At 39.2% G+C, this 27,281-nt stretch overlaps 1 protein-coding gene across 1 annotated transcript in view; it reads right to left on the bottom strand.

Annotated features, from left to right (window-relative positions):
- Positions 1-437: 437 nt before the first annotated feature.
- Positions 438-27,281, bottom strand: part of LOC150080542 (uncharacterized) — a 62,095-nt gene continuing 35,251 nt past the window's right edge. Inside the window, exon 2 of the mRNA XM_090381068.1 lies at positions 438-1,281. Within this exon, the coding sequence (XP_090237194.1) occupies positions 591-1,217 (627 nt within the window). The 5' untranslated portion in view covers positions 1,218-1,281 and the 3' untranslated portion in view covers positions 438-590. The remainder of the gene's footprint in view (positions 1,282-27,281) is intronic.

The raw sequence follows: 27,281 nt of genomic DNA on the forward strand, positions 1-27,281 counted from the left end.
CAGTCAGATGTGCTCAGAATGCCCGACAAATTATTTTTAGAACTTAAATTTTATCACTTATTTATGATTTTAAATATCAGTTGTTTCAGAACTAATATATGCAGTGCATCTCTTTATGTAAAGATTTTAAACTTTTTTTTTTATCATATAAATCAAAAACAAGTATAATCTCTGAGTACATTCAGAGCCAAACCATGAACTTTTGCCTCCTCAATGTAACCCCCATTAAGGTTTGCCCCATTTATTATTAGGCTTTTGCTTTGTTACCAGGGGAAATTTTTCCAGCCAGTCCCCCCCCCCCACCAAAGAAAATTGTTTTTCTGCACAATAGTTGGACTCTGAGTAACAAGGATAATTGCTATCCACAGCATAGATTCAAGAATTCATAATGATGCATAATAAATAAAAATCAATTTTAATAAAAAAAAATTGCCATCTAATTATCTTTCATGCCAGTTTTGTTTGAAAAAGTAAATGCTTTGCAAACCCAAATTAAGAGAATGCAAGAACCAAGCCTGATTGACTGATTATGAATGGAATTGCGGGAAAATAATTTTACAGGATTAATTCTTTTACTGAACATGTGTCCATTACGCAGTGCCCTCCACTAGTGTCATATTGCCATTGTGAATGCCATTAGTTTGTTCTTTTACCATAGTACATGAGTTGGGAGCTTCTATGGTACACACCTGGTGATATGAATAAAGTTCGGTTTCGTCACACACCGTATCCTTAGGCATGAAAGTTACACTGGTGCGATACTGTCGGTCTTTGTAATCAGACCAATGAGTTAGAGTTGAAATAACGGAATGCATTATCGTAGGAGTGCTAGCAACAAATGTTTCAAAATATCGACGAGCTATCATTCTCGGTGAAAACGTTACGCTATTCTGATACGTTACCGATTCCTCTTCGATTTGCCAAGTAACAGTGGAGACATAATGCGCAGGCACCTGCCGGGAAACGTACTCGACTCCAGTAGAGTAGTGATGGCCACTGTCGTATTTACACACTGACCTGAACATGCGGTCGATCCTCGGGCCATCCGACCTAACAGATACCTGTTCGGTGAATGTCCGTGGAATCATGGAGTATCTGCTGGCCGAAAGACCACCTTTGCGGGCGGTGATTTTGTTGTCCGCGTGCGCCTCGCCGTTACCTGCAACTCGCCGTTCCTGCAGAGGTCCGTCGACGTCAGGCTGGTCGGTGACGGGCATATCGTTGCGGAATGTAGAGGGTGGTGTACGAGAGCGAAGGCTACAGGATATGTGACGTCAGGATCTGCAAAGGAACAAAGGAATGTGGTCGTTAGGAAAGGCGGGAGTTCCGGGTCACGTGATGTCTCGATACTAAGAAAGGGCGGTGTGGATAGCATGCTAAACAGTTTCTAGGATAGGAATCACCCCTCCTCTCCTCTAAGCAGCAGTAAACGAAATATGATTTCGCGAGATCAAATTGCTCTTAATTATCCTCTACTGTTACTGAGACAAAATTCCGTAAAATGCAAAGCAATGCACGTTCTCGATTAACTCCATCCTCTGGTGGAGACCAGCATTAATATATTAATCTTTCCATTGGGCAGGTCGAGGAAGGACAAATGCAAGGGTGACAAGTCATTAAGCGTCTCGGAGTAATTCTCTCTTAATATCTAATTGCAAAATCGGGAAAACATTCGAACGCGAACGCAATTAACTAGGAAATTAGTGCAACTAATTAGCCTTTAAAAATCACACTAAAGGTTTTGGTGTATTACAATAGAGTTTGTAAGTTACAATTAGGAAATTAGCGATGATACTGCTCAATATCTATGTGAGTTTAGTGCTTCTGATGAAAGATGCGCGTGAACGCTTTTTTGCGGGGTGGGGTAATAAAGCAATATCTTCATATAGGATGCTGAACCTAATGTGAAGCGTTAGGAAACAACGCTTTCGTCGGTTCTTTTAATATGTACAGTTTTTGCGACTCTTTTCAGAGGAACAAATTGGACTAATGCTCAATTTTACTGCTGGGTAATAATAAACCCTACGGGTAGCTTTATTTCAATTGGCTGAATGGGAGTTTTCACACGTCGCCAGCAGAGAAAAAAAATGACCGGACTTCAGCTTCAGTCAGTTTGAAAGTCCTATATGTTATTAATAGTGTTATTAATAGGCCTTCCATATAAGTTGCGGGGAGTAACCCCCTGGAACGACATCATTAATTCTAGAGCGGACGGGTTTGTTTGAGAACTAATAAACATGTTTTTGTTTTGAATTATCTATTGATAATAATAAGCTTGCCATTTTTTGTTGCATTACAATATACACTGAGTGATCACTGAATTATGACCACCCCTATGAAAACTGAATGCGACCCGTTAACCACGAGAGTGCGGAGTTAGTCGACCTACATAGCATAGATAAGGTGTCAGCGGTTCAGTAGGTAGTAAAATCCCGAGCGTGATGGGTAAAAGGAAGGATTTATCGGACTTTGATAAAGGACAGATTGTGGGAGCTCGACAATCGGCTGAACTAGTGGGGTGTGCAAGAGCTGCCGTAGTTAAAGTGTACCAGGACTGGCGTCAAAATGATCAAATAACAACCCGACGGCAAAACTGCAAAGGTCAGCGAAAGGTTGATGTTGAGCGCCGGGTCCGACGACTCGTACAGGCGCAGCACTGTTGAAAAGTTGACTACCCAATACAACATGGGCCAAAGCGGAACAATATCTGGCATGACCATGCATCGCACGCATGGGCTATACCAGTGGTGCGCGACCCCCAAAGGGGTCGTTCAATTTTTAAATTGAATTAGTTTTTGTGTACATGAAAGCCAAAAAACATGTTGTTAAAATGACTTTTTTTCAATACTATAGGTGTAGAGACCTTACTACTCGAACAAAGTCTGAGATACGAATGAATCCTATTGCCATTCTATTTTTTTTTTGGGTGGTTTCACACTTGTGATGCAGGTGGCTTTCTGACTTAGGCAGGTGACTAGTGTGACTTCTCAGTATGTATCAGTACTATTCAATTGCTGAACCGTAACCCTCTAGCTCTTAATTCGTGCTTCCTACAGCAAAAATTTCTGTAATTGCCCAAGGCCAGAGTTGCGAATATGCAGTGGCAGTAAATGGCAAGTCTGTTGCACGCACGTTTTATTCTGCTTCGTAATTCGGTGCTTTCACGTCAACTTGAATGTGTTTTCATTCTTCTGCTACTTTTTATATTATCGTTGTTTTTAAGAAGAAAAAACACAAATTTTTATATATTTTACCATGGACAATTGAGTAATCAGAACAACGGTAGAGGAGTGACGACAATAATGTTGATACAGATACATCAGAAGCTGAAAGGGAAGAAATGTAGCATGTGAAAATTTGGACACTAACGTTATTTCAAGTGTAGTGCAACCACCAATTTCGACCAACCCTATGAAAAGTACAGCAACGACTTAAATACCATTCCTTCATCCAGAGACATTATCGCGAACAACATGAAATCCAATTTATTAAATCGATTGAGAGAAAGTCCAATTTTTGGAATACAGTTAGATGAATTCACAGATATTTAAAACCCTGCTCAACTTATTGAGTATGTCAGATACTGCTGCTACGAGGGAGATATTTTGGAGGATTTTCTATTTTGCAAAGCTTTGGAAGGAAGAACGGCGGCGAGAAGATATTTCATATAAATATTTTATTTCAAATATTGTCTAAGTGGAACAACTGCTTTGCGATTTGTACTGATGGTGTGGCTGCATTAACAGGATAAAATAAGGTTTAAAAGGAAATTGTTCCCTTTACTTTGCTCCAAATATAGTTTTGAATCATTGCATTATACATAGGGAAGCATTAGTAGCAAAGGAAATGCAAACTGATTTGCACGAGGTGAAAGATGCGATAAGTGTGATCAACTTTATTAAGTAGAAGCTTAAATAGCAGACTTTTCACAATGCTTTATAATGAAATGCTTCTTTTATATACGAAAGTGGGGTGGTTATCCAGTGGTAAAGTATTGCGATGTCTTTTTGACCCCAAACATCAAGTTTTATTGTTTTTATCGGATAAAAATCAGAACCTTGCTCAATTGTTTATAAATCAAAAATGGCTTAGAAAACTAAGTTCCTTTGCTGATATATTTGAAAAACTGAATGGTTTTAATTAAGTCTTCAAGCACAGGGAACAATTATATCAATACTCAGTGATAAAATAGAAACTTTCAAAGGGAAGCTTAATCTTTGGAAAACTGAATTTGAGCGTAATAATACTGAAATCTGAAATATTCCCATGCTTTTCTGATTTTGTTATAATGTTGACATTTCACAATTTAAGGATATCACTGCCACCCACCTAACAATGCTAATTAAGAATTTTTCCAAATGATGTAATGTATCTCCAGAAACAAACTTGTATTGGATTCGCGATCCCTTTGCTTTTGATAGTTCTTCATGTCCCGAAATTATTTGTTTGCTGAATTACCATTGAGCAAAAGGAAGGTCTTATTGACTGTCGTCTGACGAAGCATTACGTGCTCGTTTCAAGACCACTTCTTGGGAACATTTTTGGCATTCTCTACGAGACGAGTATCCAGAATGATCGGAAATGGCGATACAAACATTGCTACCTTTCGGGTCTACATATTTATGTGAGGTTGGTTTCTCAAAATTAACTATAAAAACAAAAAAGCGTTCCAGACTTGATCCAGAGAATGACATAAGATTAGTAATATCAAACATTGCGCCAAATATTATGGGTTCTTCTCATTACTTGTTTTGTAATCGACTAAAATATGAAATTGCAAATGCTTAAAAAACGGTACTCACCTTTGAATAAATCTGCAATGATTTTTAAAAAGAATAGCAATTAAATCATTTTGGTGGGAAGGTAAAGTAAAGACATAAAAGAGGGTGTTAAGGGTGATTTAACGGAATTTAAAATGGGCCCAAGGAAGTAGAAGTGCACATCTCCAATCCTAGGTTGTCATTAGAGAAGGAAGAAATCATTAAGAGTGAATTAAAATTTAAAAGTGGATAATATAGTATGACGGAGCCAAGTCGTTACGAAGGACTTTCGTTGGTTATAACGTCTTCAGTTGGCAATTGGGCAGGAAGTGAACGCGTGCTGTATTTTAAAGATTGCCTGTGTTTCCCATGATGCTTTTTTGGACATGTGGGAACGTCAACCGCGAGAGGTTCCAAGCCGGGGAAAGGTTGAAGGGAAGTTTCATGTTTATGATGTTGAGGTTAGAATGGTGCCGGAACCATTCAATAATAAGTGCTTCGTAGTGAAGAGTTTTGTGGCTGGATTTGAGTTTAATAATGGTGATAGCGGAATCGACTAGGGGGGTGTGGTTGTGGATATGAGCTGTATTGTAAGTTCTGTACTGGACTGGCCTGTTCTAAAACTGTTTTGGTGGTAGTATGCGCGGGTGTTGGAGGTTTTATTAGAACCGAATTTTGTGGTGGTGCTGCCAATGTAGCAGGCGTCGCAGTTGGGCTGACATTTAATAAGATATATAATATTGTTGAGGTCACTAGTGGGGTATTTATGTATGTCTTTATAGGAATTAAAAAAAGGATCCTAGTTTATTGTACGCGGAAAAGGCGAGCGAAATTTCTGTACCTTTAAATATGCGGTGGAATTGTCCTGCAAGTTCGTTATGGTAGGGGAGAATTATGCGTGTGTGTGTTTTATTATTATGTTTAGGCGGTTTTTTATTTTATTTTATTTTTAACGGTAGAGATTGTGTGCGAGATGAGTTGGGGAGGGTAGTTTCTAGATTTGAATTTCTCCGCGAGATATTGAAGTTCCTTTTGTAAATCATTTTATAAGGAACTTAATTTGATGGCATTATGGATTTGGTTGTATAAGACAACTTTTTTTTTGTGCTGAGGGGGTGGTGCGAAGCGAAATGAAGGTATTTTCCAGTATATGTATTTTTTCTGAAAATTTTGTGCTTAATTTTGTATCTGTTTTGAAGATGGTAAGATTAAGAAAATTGATCTGGTGGTTCATTCCGATTTCAAGGGTTAAGTTTGAGCCTGTCATGTATAAAATTGAACTTTAAAAAGAGACTATCTATGGAGGATCTATTACCTATTATGAGGATGTCATCGGCGTAGCGTGTATATACGTAATTATATTTCTGAAGGAAAGGGTTGCAAAATTTGATTTTCTATGGTAGCAAGATAAATTTCGGACAAGGGGGCGGAAATACCTAAACCCATTGGTAAACCGGATGTTTGTTGAAAAATCTTGTTGTTAAATCTAAAATACTTGGCTTCTAATAAAAGCGCAGTAAGTTCGAGAATACTGATGGAAAGGGTGGTTCGTTTTGTAAAGTATCATGTGCTGTTAAGAATTCGCGTAAAGCTTGTGAGGTGAATGGGATATGTACATTGGTGTATAGAGACAACGTCAAAGGACGCTAGAATGTCTCCGTCAGAAACTTTGGTATTGCTAATTTTTTGAAAAGCTTGATTAGTGTTGGTGGTTTTGAATGTTGAGAATCTGGTAAGTGGGGATATGATTTTTACTAGATAAGTCAGCAAAAGCTGATTTTTTAAAACAAACAATAGGTCTTAATGGGTGATCGGGTTTATGTAACTTAACAATACCAAACATATGAGGAAGGATGTTATTACGGATTCCTATTCGTTGTAAAGTACATATAGATTGATTTCTTTATTCTGCCTGAGTTTTCTTAAAATTATGTTCAGTTTATTTTTTTTTTTTTTTTAAGTTTGGCGGTTGTTAACGATTTTGTATGTGTCTTGATCAGCTAAGATTAAATCCATTTTTTTCTGTATAGGTATCTTTGTCTAGAATGACAATCGTATCCCTTTTGTCCGCTTTTTGTATGATTATGTTAGAAGTTTTGCTAAGTTTGTGTATATCCGATAGGTGTTTTGTTTTTTTTTGTTTTTATTTTAGAATTACGTGTGAGTTTGAAATTTAATATACTATTTGTTTGATGGATAAGTCGCCATTTATCAGGATGTTGTTCCAGTTTGGATTGAAGTTCCACTATGCAGTCGTTTATTAGATAATGTTGGTCCTTTACGGCAAAATTAAAACCATATTCTAGGCCAGAGAGCTCAGAGGAGGTGAAAGGGAGAGGAGAGGTTAACGGTAGAAATTTTTGGAGAGGTTCTTGAAGTACGAGTATGCCATTTCTTAATATGTTATGGGTGGTAGCGTGGATGCGTATGTTATTGAAGTTGGTATAGTCTGTCCAGGCGTGAGGTGACATATCTCTTTTTAGATGGAATCTTAATTGGTGTATACTATTTAACAAGTTATATTTCTTAATGAATCTTTTCCTAAGCTCTTCTCGTATGATCGCTAAGGACGTACGGCGTATAATATGCGGATATTTTGTACAATTACTCTTAGAAAAATGCGGGCAAATTTTGGAATGATGTTGTGGAGTAGACATTTTTGTAGAAAAGCAATGTGTAGTTTGTTAGAGAAATATTTAATGAGTGTTTGTGAGATTTGTGATTTCATATCAGACATGTCCAACGGCATCAGGGATGAGACTAGAATTAGAAAGTTGGAAGAACCGGTGCAGACAAGGTGTTATTATAACGTTAAAATTATCTTGTATGGTATGTATCTATAGTAACTATATTATGACAGAGCCAACTGGCTCCGTCATACTATATTATCCATTTTTAAATTTTAATTCACTCTTAATGATTTCTTCCTTCTCTAACGACAACCTAGGATTGGAGATGTGCACTTCTACTTCCTTGGGCCCATTTTAAATTCCGTTCAATTACCCTTAACACCCTCCTTAATTTCTTTACTTTACCTTCCCACCAAAATGATTTAATTACCATTCTTTTTTTAAAAATTATTGGAGATTTATTCAAAGGTGAGTACCGTTTTTCAAGCACTTGCTATTTCATATTTTAGTCTAATACTCACGGTATTATAAGATTTCTAAAATTTTTAGTAATTTGTTTTGTAATCTTAACTGAAGAATAAGAATTTGTTGTTTTTACTGTATTCAATTAAAACATTTAAACAATTATCTTAATGCGTAAATTAAAAAGGAAACAATTTTTTTATTCCTTTCACAGTACACAAACTTTTCTACTACATAATTTTTAAAATGCCATTTTTCTTCTCTAAAAAATCTTGTCATCCTCCAGCGGGTTTACATCGAAGAGGGCAGTGGCGGATTCAGGGTAGGAACACCGGGGAACGAGCCCCCCTGTCGGTTTTCGGAAAATATAGTTGGCAACACTGATGTTAAAGTGATCTCCATTCTAGTGCTCCCCTGTCATTTTTTTTTCTGGATCCGCCACTGTTGAGGGGATTTTAATTTTATATTTAATACAGAGGGTTGCGAGCGAAATAAGTTTACACGCCCATGACAGCAGACAACCCCTACGGCATCATTACTATCAGCCATTTTCAATCCACTCCAGGATGAAGGCCTCTCCAGCAACTTTCCAGTTCCTTCTGTTTTGTGCAATGGCCATCCATTTACTACCAACAAACTCATGAATTTCATCTGTCCATCTCAGATGAACAATGCACTGTTGAGTCAGTTTGGTGTGACATAAGCACTGCGAAAGCAAAAATAAGAGTAGGAGTGTGTTATAGGCCTACTGACTTCAATGAGTACAATGAACAATTGTACAGAGAAATAGAGTGGGCTAGTAAATCGGAATGTCTTATAATGGGGGATTTTAACTTCCCAGATATTGACTGGAACTTGTGGGTTGGGCACTCACACACTAGTCAGACTTTTGTGGATTTATTGGATGATTGTTTTCTGCAGCAGCATGTTCGAGAGGCAACCAGAGAAAGTAACACTCTTGATCTGGTTATCAGCAGTGATCATTCATGTATTAGGAATTTGCAGATAAAAGAACCACTAGGTGGCAGTGATCATTCATGTATTAGGAATTTGCAGATAAAAGAACCACTAGGTGGCAGTGATCACAGTGTACTGACGTGGGATTTACTTAAAGATATAATTACCATCAGGGGTAAAGGAAAGGATTTTTGCTTCCGTACAGATGAGTACAGTGGTCTCAGACAGTTTTTAAATTCTGTACAGTGGGATCAACTGATGATGTTACCAACAGCAATTTCTAAGTGGGAAGCATTCAAGGAATTAATCGTGGCATCTACTAAAAGTTTCATACCTATTAAGAAATATTGTTCAAAGTTTAGGCCTAATTGGTTATCAGATGAACTAATGAGGCTCGTGACAGAGAAGAAAAATGCATTGGATGCATATAAATTATCAGGCAACACAGAAGCCTATGGTAGATATAAGATAGCCTGTAATCAAGTCATAAAGGAGGTTAGGCAGGCAAAGGCAGATGACGAGAAATCTTTGGCAAAGGATACTAAGAAAAACAGCAAGGATTTCTTTATTTATATAAACTCTAAAAGGAAAGGGGTGAATCTGATTGGTCCACTTGATATCGATGGTTCAACTGTTGATAATCCTGCTCAGATAGCAAAAAAGGTGAAAGTATTTTGCATCTATATTCACACATGAGGAGTTATTAAGGTTTGAAAATGCCAGAAGGTTATCAAATTGTAGCAGGGTGCTTAATGATTTTGAAATAACTGAGAGAGTGGAGAGGAAATTGCTGAAGTTAAGCATAAGAAAGGCACCTGGGGTGGATGGATCTATCCAGTTATATTAAAGGAGGTGGCAAAGGAAGTAAGCAAACCCTTAGCCATCATTATGAGAGCAATCTTAGACTCAGGGGAGGTCCCCACGGACTGGAGATGTGCAAATGTATCCCCAATTCACAAAGGGGGATCGAAGGGCGACACGAGTAATTACAGACCAGTTAGTTTAACTTCTGTTCCGGGTAAAATAATGGAGTCGCTGGTTAAAGATGCATTGCAGGATCATCTAGACAAGACTGCAGCAATAAATCAGACACAACATGGGTTTGTTAAGGGAAAGTCTTGTCTGACAAATCTGATAGGATATTATGATGTGGTTACAAAGGAACTGGATGCGAAAAATAATTTTGATATCATATATTTGGATTTCAGGAAAGCTTTTGACACTGTTGCGCATGGAAGACTATTGTACAAATTGGAGCAGAATGGTATTAAGGGTAAGTTGCTACAATGGATAAAAGGATGGTTAAGTGCTAGAAGACAGAGGGTGGTAATCAATGGGTGCTGCTCTTCTTGGACTAATGTTATTAGTGGAGTCCCACACCGTTCGGTGTTAGGTCCACTGTTGTTTTGTATATTTATCAATGATATTGATGAAGGTATATCAGGCTTAATGTCGAAGTTTGCAGATGATACAAAGGTTGGCAGGGTTGTTAATGACAGTAATGGCAGTGTGCTACTGCAACAGGATCTAGATAATTTGGGCAGATGGGCTAAGAAGTGGCAACTGAAGTTTAACCTTGACAAATGCAAAGTACTACATATGGGTAGAAGTAACCCCAGAGAAACGTACCAACTGTGTGATACTACACTTAAGGTGGTAGAAAATGAAAAAGACCTGGGAGTAATTGTGCAGGCAGATATGAAGTTTTCTGAGCAATGCAGACAGGCTGCCAGGGCAGGTCATGGGGTTTTGTCAATGATATATAGGAATTTTGCTAGCAATGAAAATGAGGTGATTATCCCTCTGTATAAGGCAATGGTCAGGCCACGGCTTGAGTACTACTGCGTACAGGTCTGGAGGCCTCATTTTAGGAAGGATGTAGATTTACTTGAGCGTGTACAGAGAAGGGCAACAAGATTGGTGAGGGGAATGAAGGGATCCTCTTACCAAGAGAGGCTTAAGTTCTGCAAATTGCAGTGGCTGGAGACTAGGCACCTGCGCGGTGATCTGATTGAGGTATATAAGGACTTGAATGGGTTGAGCACGCTGAATTCTGATGGGATCCTTCCACTTGTTCAGATTACGAATCTAAGGGGGCATAAATTCAAATTAAGAAAACACAGATGTAGAATAGATGTGCGGAAATTTGCCTTTAGCCAGCGGGTGGTTAATTGCTGGAACAAACTTCCATCTGTCGTTGTGGAAGTTGATAGGTTGAATAAATTTAAGGAGGAACTGGACAGGCATTTGGAGGGAATGGTGTGATTTTTTTTTTTTTTTTTTTTGGCTGATGCTGCATAAGCTCATACATTTGCTTTCTTGCATCACATGCCACTACTACTACTATCTCCGTCATTGTCTTCCAGGTTTTCTTCTAGCTCCTCTTGGGTACCATTCTCTTAGTCCATAGGCGCCGCCGTAGCCAAGTGGGAAGGAGCAGCAGTGCGTAGCACACGCTTCTTGATTAGACCGGTGTTCAAGCCCGTGACCACCAAATACGGAGGATGCGGAAAGGTCAGGGAATGACCACCGCATATTCCCGGAGCAATATGGCCTTAGTTGCTAATGCTCCTAAAAACCAAATAACAAAAAAAAAAAAAAACTCTTAGTCCATCTGTCATGTCTTCCAGCTATGTGTCCTGCCCAAGACCATTTTAGTGCTTTAGTTTTGATAAGAATGTCCTTTACTTGAGTTTGCTGCCTCTTTCTCTTCTTATCTAACAGTCTAATTTCCAATATAATTCATTCCATTCTTCGCTGTGTGGTTCTCAGCTTCTCTTCCATTCTTTTGGAGAGTGCCCAAGTCTCACTTCCATAAGTCATGGTGAGGAGTATACGTTTTATTATTTTACGTTTCAGACAAACTGGGAATTGCTCTTCAGTATGTGACTATATTTCCTGAATGCCATTCATCCAAAATTTATTCTTCTCTTGACTTCCAGCCATTTATCATTATTACAGCTAATAACTTGTCCCAGATAAGTATATACTGCTCCTTCAATATTATATCCCTTTCTATGGCATACTTGTTCATCATTACTTTTGTTTTAGCCATATTCATCTTTAGTTCAAAATCCTTACTAACTCTGCATAACTGATTAAGATTTTCCTCTAATTCTTTGGGATCGTGGCTTATAACCACAATGTCATCTGGTAAAAGACTGGAAGAAAGTGTGCTGGTCGGATGAGTCACGTTATTTACTCTACACCGGTCCTAGCCACTGAAATCCCAGGAAAGTAGGTGGCAAGACCTGCCAGAGTATTCATTCAATCGCTGGTAATACCCGGCCGGCCTCCCCGTGGCTGGTATTGGTAACATTGGGCCCCACTAGGGGCCCCGGCGGCTAACAGGCCGGATGAACAATGGACACAACATAGTACACAGTCCACACACTTCAATTTCTGGCTTGATCGATACAAAGAACATACGCAGAGATGGGAGAAATCCCAGGAACCGTTAGACCCCCTCAACATACCAAAATACCAAATTACTCCACACCGTGGATGGTAGTGTATGGATTTGGCGTCAACAACACGAGGCCCTTGATCCATCATGCATGATATCAAAAGTGCAGGCCGGTGGAGGCAGTTGTATGGTGTGCGGCATGTTTCACTGGCAGGAACTTGTACCCCTGGTGCATGTGGAACAAAGAATAACGTATCAGTGGTCTCCGCTATCGTCAACTGCTTGCTGACTGTGTACACCCCGCGATGTTACACCTTTTCCCGAATGGCGATGGTGTCTTCCAAGATGACAATGCACGGAGCCATCGGGCACTTGTGCAGGAATGGTTTGAGGAACACAGTTCTGACTTCCAGCATTTTGTGCAGTGCAATTCTTTTACTCCCACACCCGGCAGGGGTGGGAGGTGACGGCTTGCTGTCGCCTCTCTTCCCTGCCACACCATTTCTTCACTCTGGTGGGGCATGGGCATGCCTCACTGAAAAATTGGGGGTCACCTACCCTATCGACCCTCTTCTTCCTATTTCACCCACCACCCTTCATTCTCCCCTCCCAGCACTTTTTCTTGCACAGCGTATAGCCCTACACGTCCAAATTTAAATACACCAAAAAATTTCGCCCAACCTTTTAGGCACTTCAGAAACAGGCTTTCAGCGTCAACCCCATATTAGTGCTTTAATGTAAGTGATTTAAAATCAACCGCGGTCGTTCCAATTTTATTTTAGGTCCTAGCCACTAAAATCCCAGGAAAGTAAGTGGCAGGACCAGCCAGAGTACAATTGACTCAATGGTAACACCCGGCTAGCCTCCACGTGGCGAGGTATGGACAACGTCTGGTCCCATTAGGGGCCTGACGGCCAATAAGCCGGATAAACAATGGGCACAACATATAACACTACTCATGACCCACACACTTCTAAATCTCTGGCTTTGACAGGGTACTGTCACCGATACATAGAACATTCGCGGAGATGGGAGAAATCCCAGGAGCCGCTAGACCCTCAATATACCTCATACCTCATATTGAACTTCGGGTCCCATCAGGGGCCATGCGGCTAACAGGCCGGATGAAAAAGGGCACAACGTGCTACATGCCACATTACCCATATACTTTTAAATCCCTGGCTTGTCCGATACAGTGTACATATGCGGAGATGGGAGAAATCCCAGGAGCCGTTAGAACCAAATATACCTATATATTGATTGGCCTCCGATATCAATTCCCATAGAGCACTTGTGGGACACTATGGAAAGGCATATTAGGAGTCTGGAAACACCAATAACCTCCATACCTGCATTGCTGACCGCATTACACACACTGCTTGGTTGGGCATACCTCCCGAACGCTTATCACATCTTGTTGAATCAGTGCCACGTAGGATAGCTGCTGTACTGAGGACAAAAGAACATACGAAGTATTAGGTAGGTGGTCATAATTCAGTGATGACTCAGTGTATATATAAGTAAAGCATGCGCCTATTATTTTAACTATGTCCATCCGTCAGTCCGCAAGTAATAATTAGACTGAGTTTCATGAAATTTTATATTTGGTTCTTTTAGAAAGATTTGTTGAGCCCTCCTAAACCTTCATTAAAATCGGACCAATAGAAATTCGGCATTTATTATTTTTTCCATACATATCACACAGGCTATCCAAATATATATACCAGTGGTTCCCAAACTGCCATCCCAAGGGATCCATGGATAATTTCTGTAATGGCTACTTTGAATTTGACTTATTTTTTAAACAAATTAAATATCGTTACAGACTGGAGGTCGCACCCGACATGAGAATTCAGTTGCCCACAATCACTCCCAACTTTAAAGGCCGCTGCGAGATGAAAAAACAACATTCTTCACACTAGTAACCTGTGAGGTACAATTGATTGTCTACTCAAATAGTGACAGTTTATTATTCAGTTATGTTTTGTGTGAGTCTGAAAAAGGTACTGTAAACATAAATCAGTTCCGAGATATACATTTTTAATTTTGGATACCTATCGCCCGGACACCCCATATGTGAGGATCCTTGGTTATTTTGCGAAGTCAAAAGGGGTCTACGAGCAAAAAAAAAAAAAGTTTGAAAAACACTGCGGTATATTGTAGCAGACACTGGACTTAGGTTTGTTGCCGAGAGCTGATTGGAGGAAGGAATGGGCAGTATGGCGGATACGCAATAAACGAACTTTTTGTTCGGGGTTTTCGCATAAAAGTATTTATTTAATTTATTTATTTATTTTTTGTTAAAAATAAGATTATTACTATATGCTAACGCGCCTAAAATGTAACGCATTGCGTATATTAATTACTTTTTTTTAAAAATTACTTCATTCATTATATTATTCATTTAATTTATTTTTCCTTTAATGAAAGTTATGATCGTTTCCTTAGAATTCTCCTTAAGGTAGCCAAATATAAGCCACACTGACCAACAAATTCATGCTTTGAAAGAATTACTTATGCTGCAATTTACATGCGCCCTTTCAGAACGGTAGTAATCGTTCGGAAGTTAATTAGTGGCTCTAATTAATAAGTGGTTAATTAGAGCCTGATTGACCTTTAGTGGCTAAAGGTCAATCAGGCTCCCTTCTCTCTCTCACACAGGTACATGAGAATCATATCATGTACCCGTGTGTGTAATGTATGTAAAATTATATACTATCGGTGTAGATACACTATAGTTGACCCCATAATTCTCATGTACCTGTGTACATATATGATATAATTCTCGTGTGTGTGTGTTTTTATTTTTATGTAAACCCCAAATACGAGAGGTATTAGAACCTATAGTACTTAGTACCATGCTTGGATTGGAGGCTGATAAGACGACAGAAGATATTTGTTGACATTGGACTTTAACTTCTGTAGACTATAATTTTCAAGAAATACGTATGAAGGAAGGTTGTTCCAGAAAACGGCAGTTGAATGAATAAACGAGGAAGATGAAGTTGGTTCTGTGAGTTTGAAGTTGGACAGTAAATGGATGTTGGCGGCACGTGTTCGGACTGTTTTGAAAGAGACAGCGGGAATTAAAGTAAAAAGTAAAGTGCAGCCATTAACAACCCACTGCAGGATGGAAGCCTCCTCAACAATTCATGCTGAGGGAAGTGGACCATAATCTGCCACGCTGGTCCAGTGCGGGTTGGCAGATCGACCATATTCAGCAGTCAGGGGCTTGAACCCCGGTCTACTCAAAGAGCGTGTGCTACTGCATTACCGCTCCTGACCACTCGGCTACGGAGGCTGGACTTATAGACGCCAATTCAGAAGAACAGTGCCCATGGAAGTATCTGTAGAAGAGGCATGTAGAAGAAACTACGTCTATGAGACAGCGAGTAGAGAAACTCTGCTAGAGATGGATCATTAATTAACCTAACTGCCCTCTTCTGAATGGAATCAAGAAGCCTGAGAGAGGTTTTGGGGGCACCACCCCAGATGTGGGAACAATATTCCATGGCAGGGTGGATTTGCGGTGATTTATACAGAGTGAGCACCTCTTTAGAAGAAAAGTAACGTAGGCAGGAAAAGAGAAAACCCAAGTTTTTTAGAGGCAGAGGAAGCAATATTTGTAATGTGCTTCTGCCAAGAGAGATTAGAAGTCAGGGTAATCCCCAAAACAGATATCATTTTGCCTGGAAATCGGAGTGTCACCAAAGATAAGCATAGGAGCAGAAGAATCCTTTTTGCGAGATATAAGAGAAGACTGAGTTTTAGAAGGGTTGAAATCAACTAAGTTGTCTTTGCCCCACTGGAGAATTACCTGAAGATCCACGTTTAAGGAATTGGTAGCAGATTTTCGAGAAGTCGAAGCTGATTGAGCAGGGCAAGGTTTCTCAAAATGGAAAGTGGAATGCAATGTGCTATCATCGGCAAAACTATGGATAGGATTTCCAGTCAATGGAAGAAGGTCATTGATATACAAAAGGAAAAGAGTGGGGGAAAGAACTGAAGCTTGGGCGACACCGGCATTAGTGTAGAAGTTAGAAGACATCTACCATCGCCCTCAGTGAGCGATCAGAGGGAAAACTGGATAACCAATTACTAAAAACAGTTGGGAAACCATAAGATGGAAGCTTGTTTAGAAGATCTTTATGCCAAACACGATCAAAAGCTTTTGAGATGTCAAGAACAACTACTTGTGTTTCACCGAACCTTTCCATTGAATTAGTCCATAAATGGATAACATAAGCCAGAATATCACGAGTGGATCGACACTGACGGAATCAATACTGGCGATCGTTGATCAGACGGAAGGTTTCTAGGTAGTTTAAGAGTTGGCGGTTAATTGATTTCTCCATTACTTTAGAAAGAATAGAAGTAATTGCAATGGGACGATAATTGGATGGGAAGGATTTGTCACCTTTTTTAGGAACTGGCTGGATAAGTGCAAATTTCCAAGCAGAAGGAAAAACATATTTGGAATAAGAAAGTGAAAAAAGGCGGCAAAAAATGGGAGCACAGGTTTTGAGAACAAGTGGAGAAATACCATCGTGACCTGGAGCTTTCTTAGCATCAAAATTCGTCAAAATCCTTCTGACATCCTTTTGACCGAAGACCACAGGAGGCATTGAATGGAGCGTGTTGGGAATGGTGGGAGGTGTTTTACAAAGATCATTAATACATGAGTTGGAAGAAAAATGGAATGCTAGCAGGTCAGCTTTATCCTTGGCTGAAGTGACAACAGAACCATCTGGTTTGGACAGAGATGGGAAAAAGTTGCGGCCAATAGCTTTGGCAAGAGACCAGAATGCTCGGCTACCATTAGGGCAAGAAGCAAGTTTTCTACTCTTAGCCTGTTCAAAATCTAGTTTGAACTGATTAATGACGACCGGGCTAGTCGGGTGGGCAAAGTGCCTGCCTAGCAACCCAAAGGTCGCGGGTTCGATTCCAGCCTCGGGCTTGGATCAAAGTACTGCAAAAACCTTGGGAGGTGCATTATGGCCACAGAAGCCTATGCGCCAACAACTACAAAAAAAAACAAAAAAAAAAAAAAAAAAACTGATTAATAACTGCTTTACAATTGTTGCGAGCTTTGGTGTAGGCAGAAAATGAAACTAAAGAATTAGAAACAAGCCAATTACGATATGCGACATTCTTCTCTTGAACAGTCTTAGTACATTTATTGGAAAACCAAGGTTTAGATAAAGGACGAGATTTTAAAGTGGAGTGTGGGATAAAGGATTCCATTCCTGCAAGAATAATTTCACTGACACGATCTAAGCAAACGTTGACATCAGAAGTTTTGAAACAGTAATCCGACCAAGGAAAAGAAGAAAAGAAATCTCGCAGGTCATCCCACTTTGCATTCTTGTAATGCCGAACAACATGAGGTTGGGAATAGCCATGAGATAAAGGCTCCATTGGAGAAGAGACAACCAAGTTGTGATCTGAAGTGCCTAAAAGACCTCTTCACTTCGAGGGTGTACTTAGAAGGGTTGTTTGTGAGAAAAAGATCAAGCGTGTTGGCTGTATGATTAGGATTGTCTGGTATTCTTGTAGGTAAATTAACAATCAGTGCAAGGTCATTAGTAATCGCAAAAGTCTCAGCATCTCGACCAGCTGGGTCGGTGTGACTAGAAAACGGAAGCCAGCTGGAATTGTGAATATTAAAATCACCAAGGAAAATTACCTCACTGTTAGGAAAGTTGGACTGGAGAAAGTCAGAGCTCCACGTGATTAGTGGAATTGGGAGAACGGTAGAGACAACAGATGAATTTGACACAATGAGGTAGAGAGATTTTAAGCCAGAGAAGATCAAAGAGAGGAGATTCCAAATTACCAAGTCTCTGACAGGGAATATCAGAACGGACATATGCACAAGTACCACCATTGAGGCGAAAGGAATCATACAGCGAATAATTTGGGCATCTGAGATGAGCAGTAGTTGAATCAACCGATAACTGAGATTCTGTCAGAAAAAGTACATGAGGTTTGGCAGACTGCAAGTGGAAATGGACATCGTTGAGATTGGAATTGAGACCACGTATATTTGTGAAATGAATTAGGAAGTGTTTGGGAGGTTTAGATCTTTTACAGATAAGCTTGCTCTATTAGTTTGACAATTCATGGTGTAATCAATAGTAAGAAAAAGTGGGTGGGACATGCTGTATGAAGTCTAGGGCTGGGGTACATTGCATCCGTTGCAATTTTCCCTCCTCCTGAGGGCGCAGTCCTATTCATCGCAACTGCTTTACCCAGGTTGATATTATGAAGGTGGCACGAATTAAGACACTTTAACTTTTAACGTTATTTATTTTTTTTCTTAAATTTCGCAAACAAAATGTTTACGAAATTTAAGAGTTCGCAACGTAGAGGCTACCCTATTTTGTGGTATTAACGCGGATTCTGATAATACTCAAATAAAACTATTTATTAATTTACTAGAATACTCTGGCAAATAGACAGGCCGCCGTAGCCTAGTGGTCAGGCGCGCGGGTGCATAAGTACACGTGCCTTGAGTGACCAAAATGCCCGTGACTGCTGAATACGGTGCTGTTTCTTGTATTCTGTGTATCTTGTAAACTCCTCTGACCGTTTGGTCGTCCCGGAGTATAAACAGAAAATTTATTTATTTATTAAATATTTTGCCAAAACTGTTTCAGAGAATAAGTAAAGATTAATATGGAAGTAATCACAAAAACCTTTCCCTCGGCTTCCTTCGCTGCTAGCTAAGGTATCAGTGGGATGGACTCCGGTAAAAATGCAATTTGATATATATATATATATATATATATATATATTTTTTTTTTTTTTTTTAAACATGGAATAACCATATCGTTCTTTAAAAAAATTACAATTATTGCACAAAATTTATCTGGACCTGGAAACTGCTATATAAAGTTATCCATGGGCAAAAACGGCAACTTTGTTGAAAATCTGGGATTCACTGAATTAATGAATCCCAGGATTCATTGATTGTGATGACAAAAGCTAAGAAACTGTCTTCCTCTTCAAAGTAAACGGCAAGTTTGTTTCACTGGGAACTAAATCAATTCTCGGGATTTGAAAATCAGTCGGAAATTTTTTTTTTTCCCCTCTCTCAACTTTACTGTTAAATAAAATCTGTTGCAAAAGGAATTCAAAAGCTTCTTTAGTCTGAGTTATTCAAGTTCAAAGAGTGTTCTGGACAAACGGACATAAGGAAGTTATTATATAAATTTAAAGATGCTGGCACTTTCAGTGAAATCATAATACGCGACCAGAACTGTACTCTACTTTGAAGTTCACAGATGACTTGCAAAAGCTGAGCATCCGAATTTCCTTAGTTAATAAGCAAACCATGGACAATACTTGTTTGCTCACCCATATATCCAGCGTCGCAGAAGTAAAAAGAAGAGATGGATCACTCACCCGTAACATTTGACCTTTACACTATACGTATTATGAAAGTAAGAAAAATGATGTCGAATTCTAGTTTTGAGTTAAAATATGTTTAAGATTTGAAACATTGCCCTACCAGCCAAGTAAAAAGTAGGGTGGAGATACTGCGTTCCCCTTCATTTTCACTTGTTTTTCTGACTCACTCATACATCACTTAGACCAGGCATGGGCAACCTTTCCTGGTTCGGAGGCCAAATTATCATTCTGTCTCCAAGTCAAGGGCCGGACCAAATTATTAAATAAAATAAATTAATATTATATGAATTAAAACAAGTTGCTACTTCATATTTCATTTATTTATAATATGCTTTGGTATAAAGCTCTACATAAATTTTATAATATAATGAACGACATAACAATTTAATGTGAAGATTGGCCTTTTACTTGAACTACTAGACTATCAATATTGACGTTAATATTACTTTAAGGATAATCGCATAGAATTTTCGGGTTTCGTCCGTTATTCTTGTCCGAATTTTTGATTTATTGTATTTCATTCTCGAAAAAAACTGTTCACACATATGTGCTGCCGAAAAGACAAATGATTTTTCTTGAAAAGGTGCGTAAATTTGTATATTTCTCTTCCAAATAAAATTTATAAAAATCCGTCGTTGTTAAATTGTGATTTTCTGACATCAGCATCCATCGGACGAGCAAATATAGCGAATGTGGAGTCTTTTTTGGAAGTCGGCAAACCTTGTATCAAATTGCTCTATTGGTGCCTTCAGTTCTTCTCCATAACAATTTTAAGGGATATTTTTATGAGTTGCTAGAGTAGGAAAATGATAACAATTTTTAGCTCTTATCTGACTTTCCAACAATCTTAGTTTATTACAAAAAGCATTGACATGTCCATGCAGTTCATGAACCAATTGTCCTTGTTTTTGCAATTTGAGATTCAGTTCGTTTAGGTATCCGGTGACATCTACAAGAAATGCCAAATCACACACCCACTCATCATCTTTTACTTGGTTAATTGTGTCAGTGAAAATTTGTTAAATTTTTCTGATGGATCTGTAGTTCTATTGCTCTTTCATGAACTTTCATAAATCCCTTCATAAAAACTTTCATAAATCCCTTCCGTGCACCAACCATTGCAGGGGCTCCATCAGTGCATATGCCAGATAGTGAACTCCATTTAAGCCCAAATCTCTCGAAGACTGTGTTGACTGTTTCAAATATACCTTCACCGGTAGTTGTTCCTTTTAACGGCAGAAGCGCCAATAATTCTTCTGTGATGTTGAAATCCGCATCAACTCTTCAAAGAAATATTGCTAGTTGTGCTGTATCGGAGGCATCGGTGCTGTCATCCAAAGCAATTGCAAATGCTTTCAATCTAGCAATCTTCTCTTTTAAACTTTTTTTGATATCATCAGCCATAATTTCTATCCGTCGGACAACAGTACGTCTCGACAAACGAATATTCTCGAAGTCTTTTTTCTTTTCAGGACATTATACTTGAAACATCCAGCAGACATTCTTTGATAAATTCTCCTTCACCAAATGACTTAGAATGCCTAGCGATTTTTTCGCTTACCACAAAGCTGGCTTTGACAATGCTGTGGTGCTGCGTTCTTTGCTTGTTGAACATTTGCTGCTGGGTATCCAAGATCCTCTTCAACTTCTGTATTTCATCTTTTCGTAGTTGTCCATCAATTTTTTGGTGATCCGCATGTCTCGAAGTAAAGTGTCTCTTCAAGTTGTATTCTTTGTTGACAGACGGATTCCTTGCACAGCAAATATACAGGAAATCCTTTATTCAGAATCAAATAATAATCCTCCGTCCAGTTGTCTTGAAATTGACGATTCTCTGCATCTACGTTTCTTTCTTTTTTTTTTTTGACATAACCCCTGACATTGTCCCAAATTTATAAGCGATGTTGTTGTTGTTGTTGTTGTTTAGGGTTTAATGGCGCAAGAGCAACTTCGGCTATATTGCGCCTGTTCAAGTTTTGTTATTTTCTGTTTTACTGTTACTGATTTGACATATTAGATGATTGGTTAAGTTTATTAAACTGAGGTATGAAAAGAGTTCCCTGACGTTTGATTTTTCTCCCATAATGAGTTCAAGGCTTAATGGCTCATTTGAATGCGATTCGAAAGCTGATTGGCGGGCAATTTGGTATCGTGGACATTCTATGATGATGTGCTTCACTGTTAGTGTGGTCAGACACTGAGGGCATTGTGGAGGATCGTCTTTCATTAGGAGGTAAGCGTGTGTTAAATGTGTGTGTCCGATGCGAAGCCGGGCGAGGATAACCTCTTCATGTCTGTTTGACTGAAAACTTGATTTCCAGGATTTCTGCTGTTGTTTGATTTGATATAATTTATTGTTTGTTTGAGATTTCCAGGTCTGCGTCCATATGTTTTCAGAGACTTTTCGATTGATGTTTTTGAAGTCATTGAGCGGTATTTTATGCAAGTGAAAATTTTCGTTAGACGGATGTTTTGCAGCATCATCCGCACGTTCATTGCCGAGTATTCCAGGATGTCCAGGAATCCAAGTGAATCTGACTCTGTTTTTTTTTTCCTAAGGTGTGATAAGGAGGAAAGAATTTTTCTTACATACGGATGAGATGGATGATCTTCTGTCTGTAAAGCATAAATAGCACTTAATGAGTCTGTGAAAATGATACTTTTTACGAGGGAAGTTTTGGCAATGTGATCTAAGGCGAGACTTATTGCAAACAATTCAGCACTAAAGATACTGCACTCTATTGGAAGAGACTGTGAAATTATGCTGTTTGGCAATGCAACTGCAGCACCAACGTGTGTACCCGTCTTGGATCCGTCAGTGTACAGATGAGAACAGTCAGAGAATTGCATTACATATGAGAAATGTAGCTGTTTTATATGTTGACTTGGGATATTGTTCTGTTTCCATTTTATGAGGACCATGTCACAGTCAACCGAACTGATTTCCCACGGTGGAAGGGCTGTGGGGGTATCTTGGTAGATTTTATCCATACTTAAGTTCAATTGTGAGAGTATTTCTTTTAGTCGGACGCCTGCAGGTTTGCATATATTAGGTTTGATCGTATATAAAGTTTCCCATTTCGGGTTAAATATATATTGCCATGTTGGATGTCCAGGAAGGTTCTGAACTTTTGTGGCATAGTTCATAAGAAGAATTTGTCTACGAAGACTGAGTGGGAGTTCATGGATCTCTGTATAAAGACTATACACAGGTGAGGTACGAAAGGCTCCGTTAACAATACGTAATGCACTGTGATTTCTGCAGCAGCATGTTCGAGAGGCAACCAGAGAAAGTAACACTCTTGATCTGGTTATCAGCAGTGATCATTCGTGTATTAAGAATTTGCAGATAAAGGAACCACTAGGTGGCAGTGATCACAGTGTGCTGAAGTTGGATTTACTCAAAGAGGTAACTACCGTCAGGGGTAAAGGAAAGGGTTTTTGTTTCCGTAAAGGGGAGTACAGTGGTCTCAGACAGTTTTTAAATTCTGTACAGTGGGATCAACTGACGATGTTACAAACAGTAAATTCTAAGTGGGAAGCATTCAAAGAATTAATCGTGGAAGCTACTAGACTTTATATACCGATTAAGAAATATCGTTCAAGGTTTAGGCCTAAATGGTTATCAAATGAACTAATGAGACTCGTGACAGAGAAGAAAAATGCATGGGATGCATATAAATTATCAGGTGACGCAGAAGCCTGTGGCAGATATAAGCTAGTCTGTAATCAGGTCACAAAGGAGGTTCGGCAGGCGAAGGCGGATTACGAGAAATCTTTGGCAAAAGATGCTAAGAAAAACAGCAAGGATTTCTTTACTTATATAAACTCTAAAAGGAAGGGGTTGAATATGATTGGTCCACTTGACATCGATGGTTCGACTGTTGATGATCCTGCTCAGATAGCAAACAAACTGAATGAGTATTTTGCATCTACATTCACACGTCAGGAATTATTACAATTTGAAAATGGAAGGTTATCAAATTGTAGCAGTGTGCTTAATGATTTTGTAATAACTGAGAGCAAAGTGGAGGAGAAATTGTTGAAGTTAAACATAAGAAAGGCACCTGGGGTGGATGGGATCTATCCAGTTATTTTAAAGGAGGCGGCAAAGCAACTAAGCAAACCCTTAGCCATAATTATGAGAGCATCCTTGGACTCAGGGGAGGTTCCCACGGACTGGAGATGTGCAAATGTGTCCCCAATTCACAAAGGTGGATCGAAGGGTGACACGAGTAATTACAGACCAGTTAGTTTAACTTCTGTTCCGGATAAAATAATGGAGTCGCTGGTTAAAGATGCATTGCAGGATCATCTAGACAAGACTGCAGCAATAATTCAAACACAGCATGGGTTTGTTAAGGGAAAGTCTTGTCTGACAAATTTGATTGGTTATTATGATGTGGTCACAAAGGAACTGGATGCAAAAAATAATTTTGATATCATATACTTGGATTTCAGGAAAGCTTTTGACACTGTTGCGCATGGAAGACTACTGTACAAATTGGAGCAGAATGGTATTAAGGGTAAGTTGCTACAATGGATAAAAGGATGGTTAAGTGGGAGAAGACAGAGGGTGGTAATCAATGGGTGCTGCTCTTCGTGGACTAATGTTATTAGTGGAGTCCCACAGGGTTCGGTGTTGGGTCCACTGTTGTTTTGTGTATTTATCAATGATATTGATGAAGGTATATCAGGCTTAATGTCGAAGTTTGCAGATGACACAAAGGTTGGCAGGGTTGTTAATGACAGTAATGGCAGTGTGCTACTGCAACAGGATCTAGATAATTTGGGCAGATGGGCTAAGAAGTGGCAACTGAAGTTCAACCTTGACAAATGCAAAGTACTGCATATGGGTAGAAGTAACCCCAGAGAAACGTACCAACTGTGTGGTACTACACTTAAGGTGGTAAAAAATGAAAAAGACCTGGGAGTAATTGTGCAGTCAGATATGAAGTTTTCTGAGCAGTGCAGACAGGCTGCTAGGGCGGGTCATGGGGTTTTGTCAATGATATATAGGAATTTTGCTAGCAGGGAAAAGGAGGTGATTGTCCCTCTGTATAAGGCAATGGTCAGGCCACGCCTTGAGTACTGCGTACAGGTCTGGAGGCCTCATTTTAGGAAGGATGTAGATTTGCTTGAGCGTGTACAGAGAAGAGCAACACGATTGGTGAGGGGAATGAAGGGATTCTCTTACCAAGAGAGGCTTAAGTTCTGCAAATTGCAGTGGCTGGAGACTAGGCACCTGCGCGGTGATCTGATTGAGGTCTATAAGGCCTTGAATGGGTTGAGCACGCTGAATTCTGATGGGATCCTTCCACTTGTTCAGATTACCAACCTACGGGGACATAAGTTCAAATTAAGAAAGGACAGATGTAGAATAGATGTGCGGAAATTTGCCTTTAGCCAGCGGGTGGTTAATTGCTGGAACAAACTTCCATCTGTCGTTGTGGAAGTTGATAGGTTAAATAAATATAAGAAGAAACTGGACAGGCATTTGGAGGGAATGGTGTGTTTTTTTTTTTTTTTTGGCTGATGCTGCATAAGCTCCTACACTTGCTTTCTTGCATCATGTGCCACCACCACTACTACTACTACTACTAATCTGGATCTTATCATTGCACGATAAACGTGCAAAAGTGAGTGACGATCAGCCCCCCATGTCATAGCTTATATCGCTCGTAGAATGTTTAATTTCTTTAAGCACACGGTGCGTACATATTTTATATGTTCTAGGAAATTTAATTTGGAATCCATTATTAGTCCTAGAAGTCGGATACTACATTTGATTGGGATTTGTTGGTTACTTATTCTTAGTTCTGGGTCAGGATGCATCTTTCGTTTTCTGCAGAAGTGTATTGCCACTGTCTTTTGTACTGAGATTCGGTATCCATTATAGATGGACCAGGACTATTTTGTTAATTGCACATTGGAGCTGCCTCTCGACTGTCCGCATATTCTGTGAATGACATGATATTGTGAGGCCGTCGGCATATAGATAGGTTTCTACTGTTACTGGAATAACTTCTGTTATAGGGTTTATTTTTATAGCGAAAAGGGTTGCACTAAGGACTGAGCCTTGGGGGACCCCCTGTTCTTGATTGTATATTAGAGACAGAATATGATGGTAGCGGACTTGAAACGTTCTTTTAGACATGAAATTCTGAAGGAACTTCGGTAGATGACCTCGAAGTCCTAATTTGTGCAGTTCATGAAGGATGCCATATCTCCAGGTGGTAATCAAACGCCTTTTCAATATCAAGGCATATCATTACAAGGTGTTCATTTCGGAGAAAGGCATTGCGTATGTTTGATTCGGCTTTTGTCATTATGTCTATTGTTGATCTATTTTTCCGAAAGCCGTATTGGATAGGACTAAGGAGGTTGTGGAAGTCAAGAAACCATGTTAGACGATTATTGACTATTTTTTCTAGCGTTTTGCCTAGACAGCTAGTGAGGGCAATGGGGCGATAATTATATGGGTTTGAATGGTCCTTCCCAGGTTTTGGAAAGGCCAGTACAATGGAATGTCGCCAAGAGTCTGGATATGTATCTTCAAGATATATCCTATTATAAAGCAGTAGGATCATGGATTAGGAATTTTCGGTGAGGTGTTTTATCATTTGATAGTGGATTCCATCCGGGCCTGCTGCACTTTGCTTAGATTTGGCTAGGGCTTTGTGCAATTCATTTATAGTAAAGGGTTGGTTGTATGTAATCTCATGGGCTGCATGGAAATTAATTTTGTATTTTTCGATTTGAGCTTTATATGTTTGAAATATTGGTCTGTATGATGTTGTTGCTGACAATTCCTCAAATGTTTTTCCTAGTAGATTTGCAATTTTTTCTGGTTCAGTAATGTCATGACCTTTCCAGCTTATGATCGGTTTAGGGATGGTTGAATATTTGCCTGATATCTGTCTAATTTTATTCCAGATTATTCTGCTGTCCATATTTCTATTAATTTTGCTTGCAAAAGATATCCAGGACTCTTTCTGAGATTTCCGGCGTATATATCGTGCTTTTGCCCGGGCTTTCTTATATTTTATGAGATTAATGGTGGTGGGAAACTTTCTGAATTGACTCCAAGCCTTATTTTTTTCTTTCTTTGCTTCCAAGCATTCTTCATTCCACCACACCTTGTAGTGTTTATGGAAATGGGTAGCTGTCTTTGGTATTGCAATATTTGCTGCAGAAATTATTTGATTTGTGACATAAGTAACTGCACTATTGATATCAGACTGTTTTATAGTTTTCTTATCTAAAGAAGCAGCACATTGGTATTTTTCCCAGTTTGCTTTGTAAAATTTCCATTTTGTACCTCTTACAGATTGCGGTACGTCATTTTTTAGTAGGTGGCACACAACTGGATAATGATCACTGTTGTAGGGATCATCAGAAACAGACCAGTCAAGAAAAGGAAAGAGAGCTGGGGAACAGATGGTGAGATCAATTGCGGAGGTAGTCCCTGTTGGTAAATGGGCATGGGTACCTGTATTTAAGAGTGCTAAGTTCATGCTATCTATAAGTTTTTCGATCATCTGTCCTCTTTTGTCTGTATGAAGTGATCCCCAAAGGATATGATGCCCATTTAGGTCTACCATCAAACAGAATGGAGGTGGTAATTGTTCAACTAAATCCTCAAAATCTTGT

This window comes from Mastigoproctus giganteus, chromosome 9 (assembly GCF_048544385.1).
Source record: "Mastigoproctus giganteus isolate SK-2022 chromosome 9, ASM4854438v1, whole genome shotgun sequence".
Classification (NCBI taxonomy): domain Eukaryota; kingdom Metazoa; phylum Arthropoda; class Arachnida; order Uropygi; family Thelyphonidae; genus Mastigoproctus; species Mastigoproctus giganteus.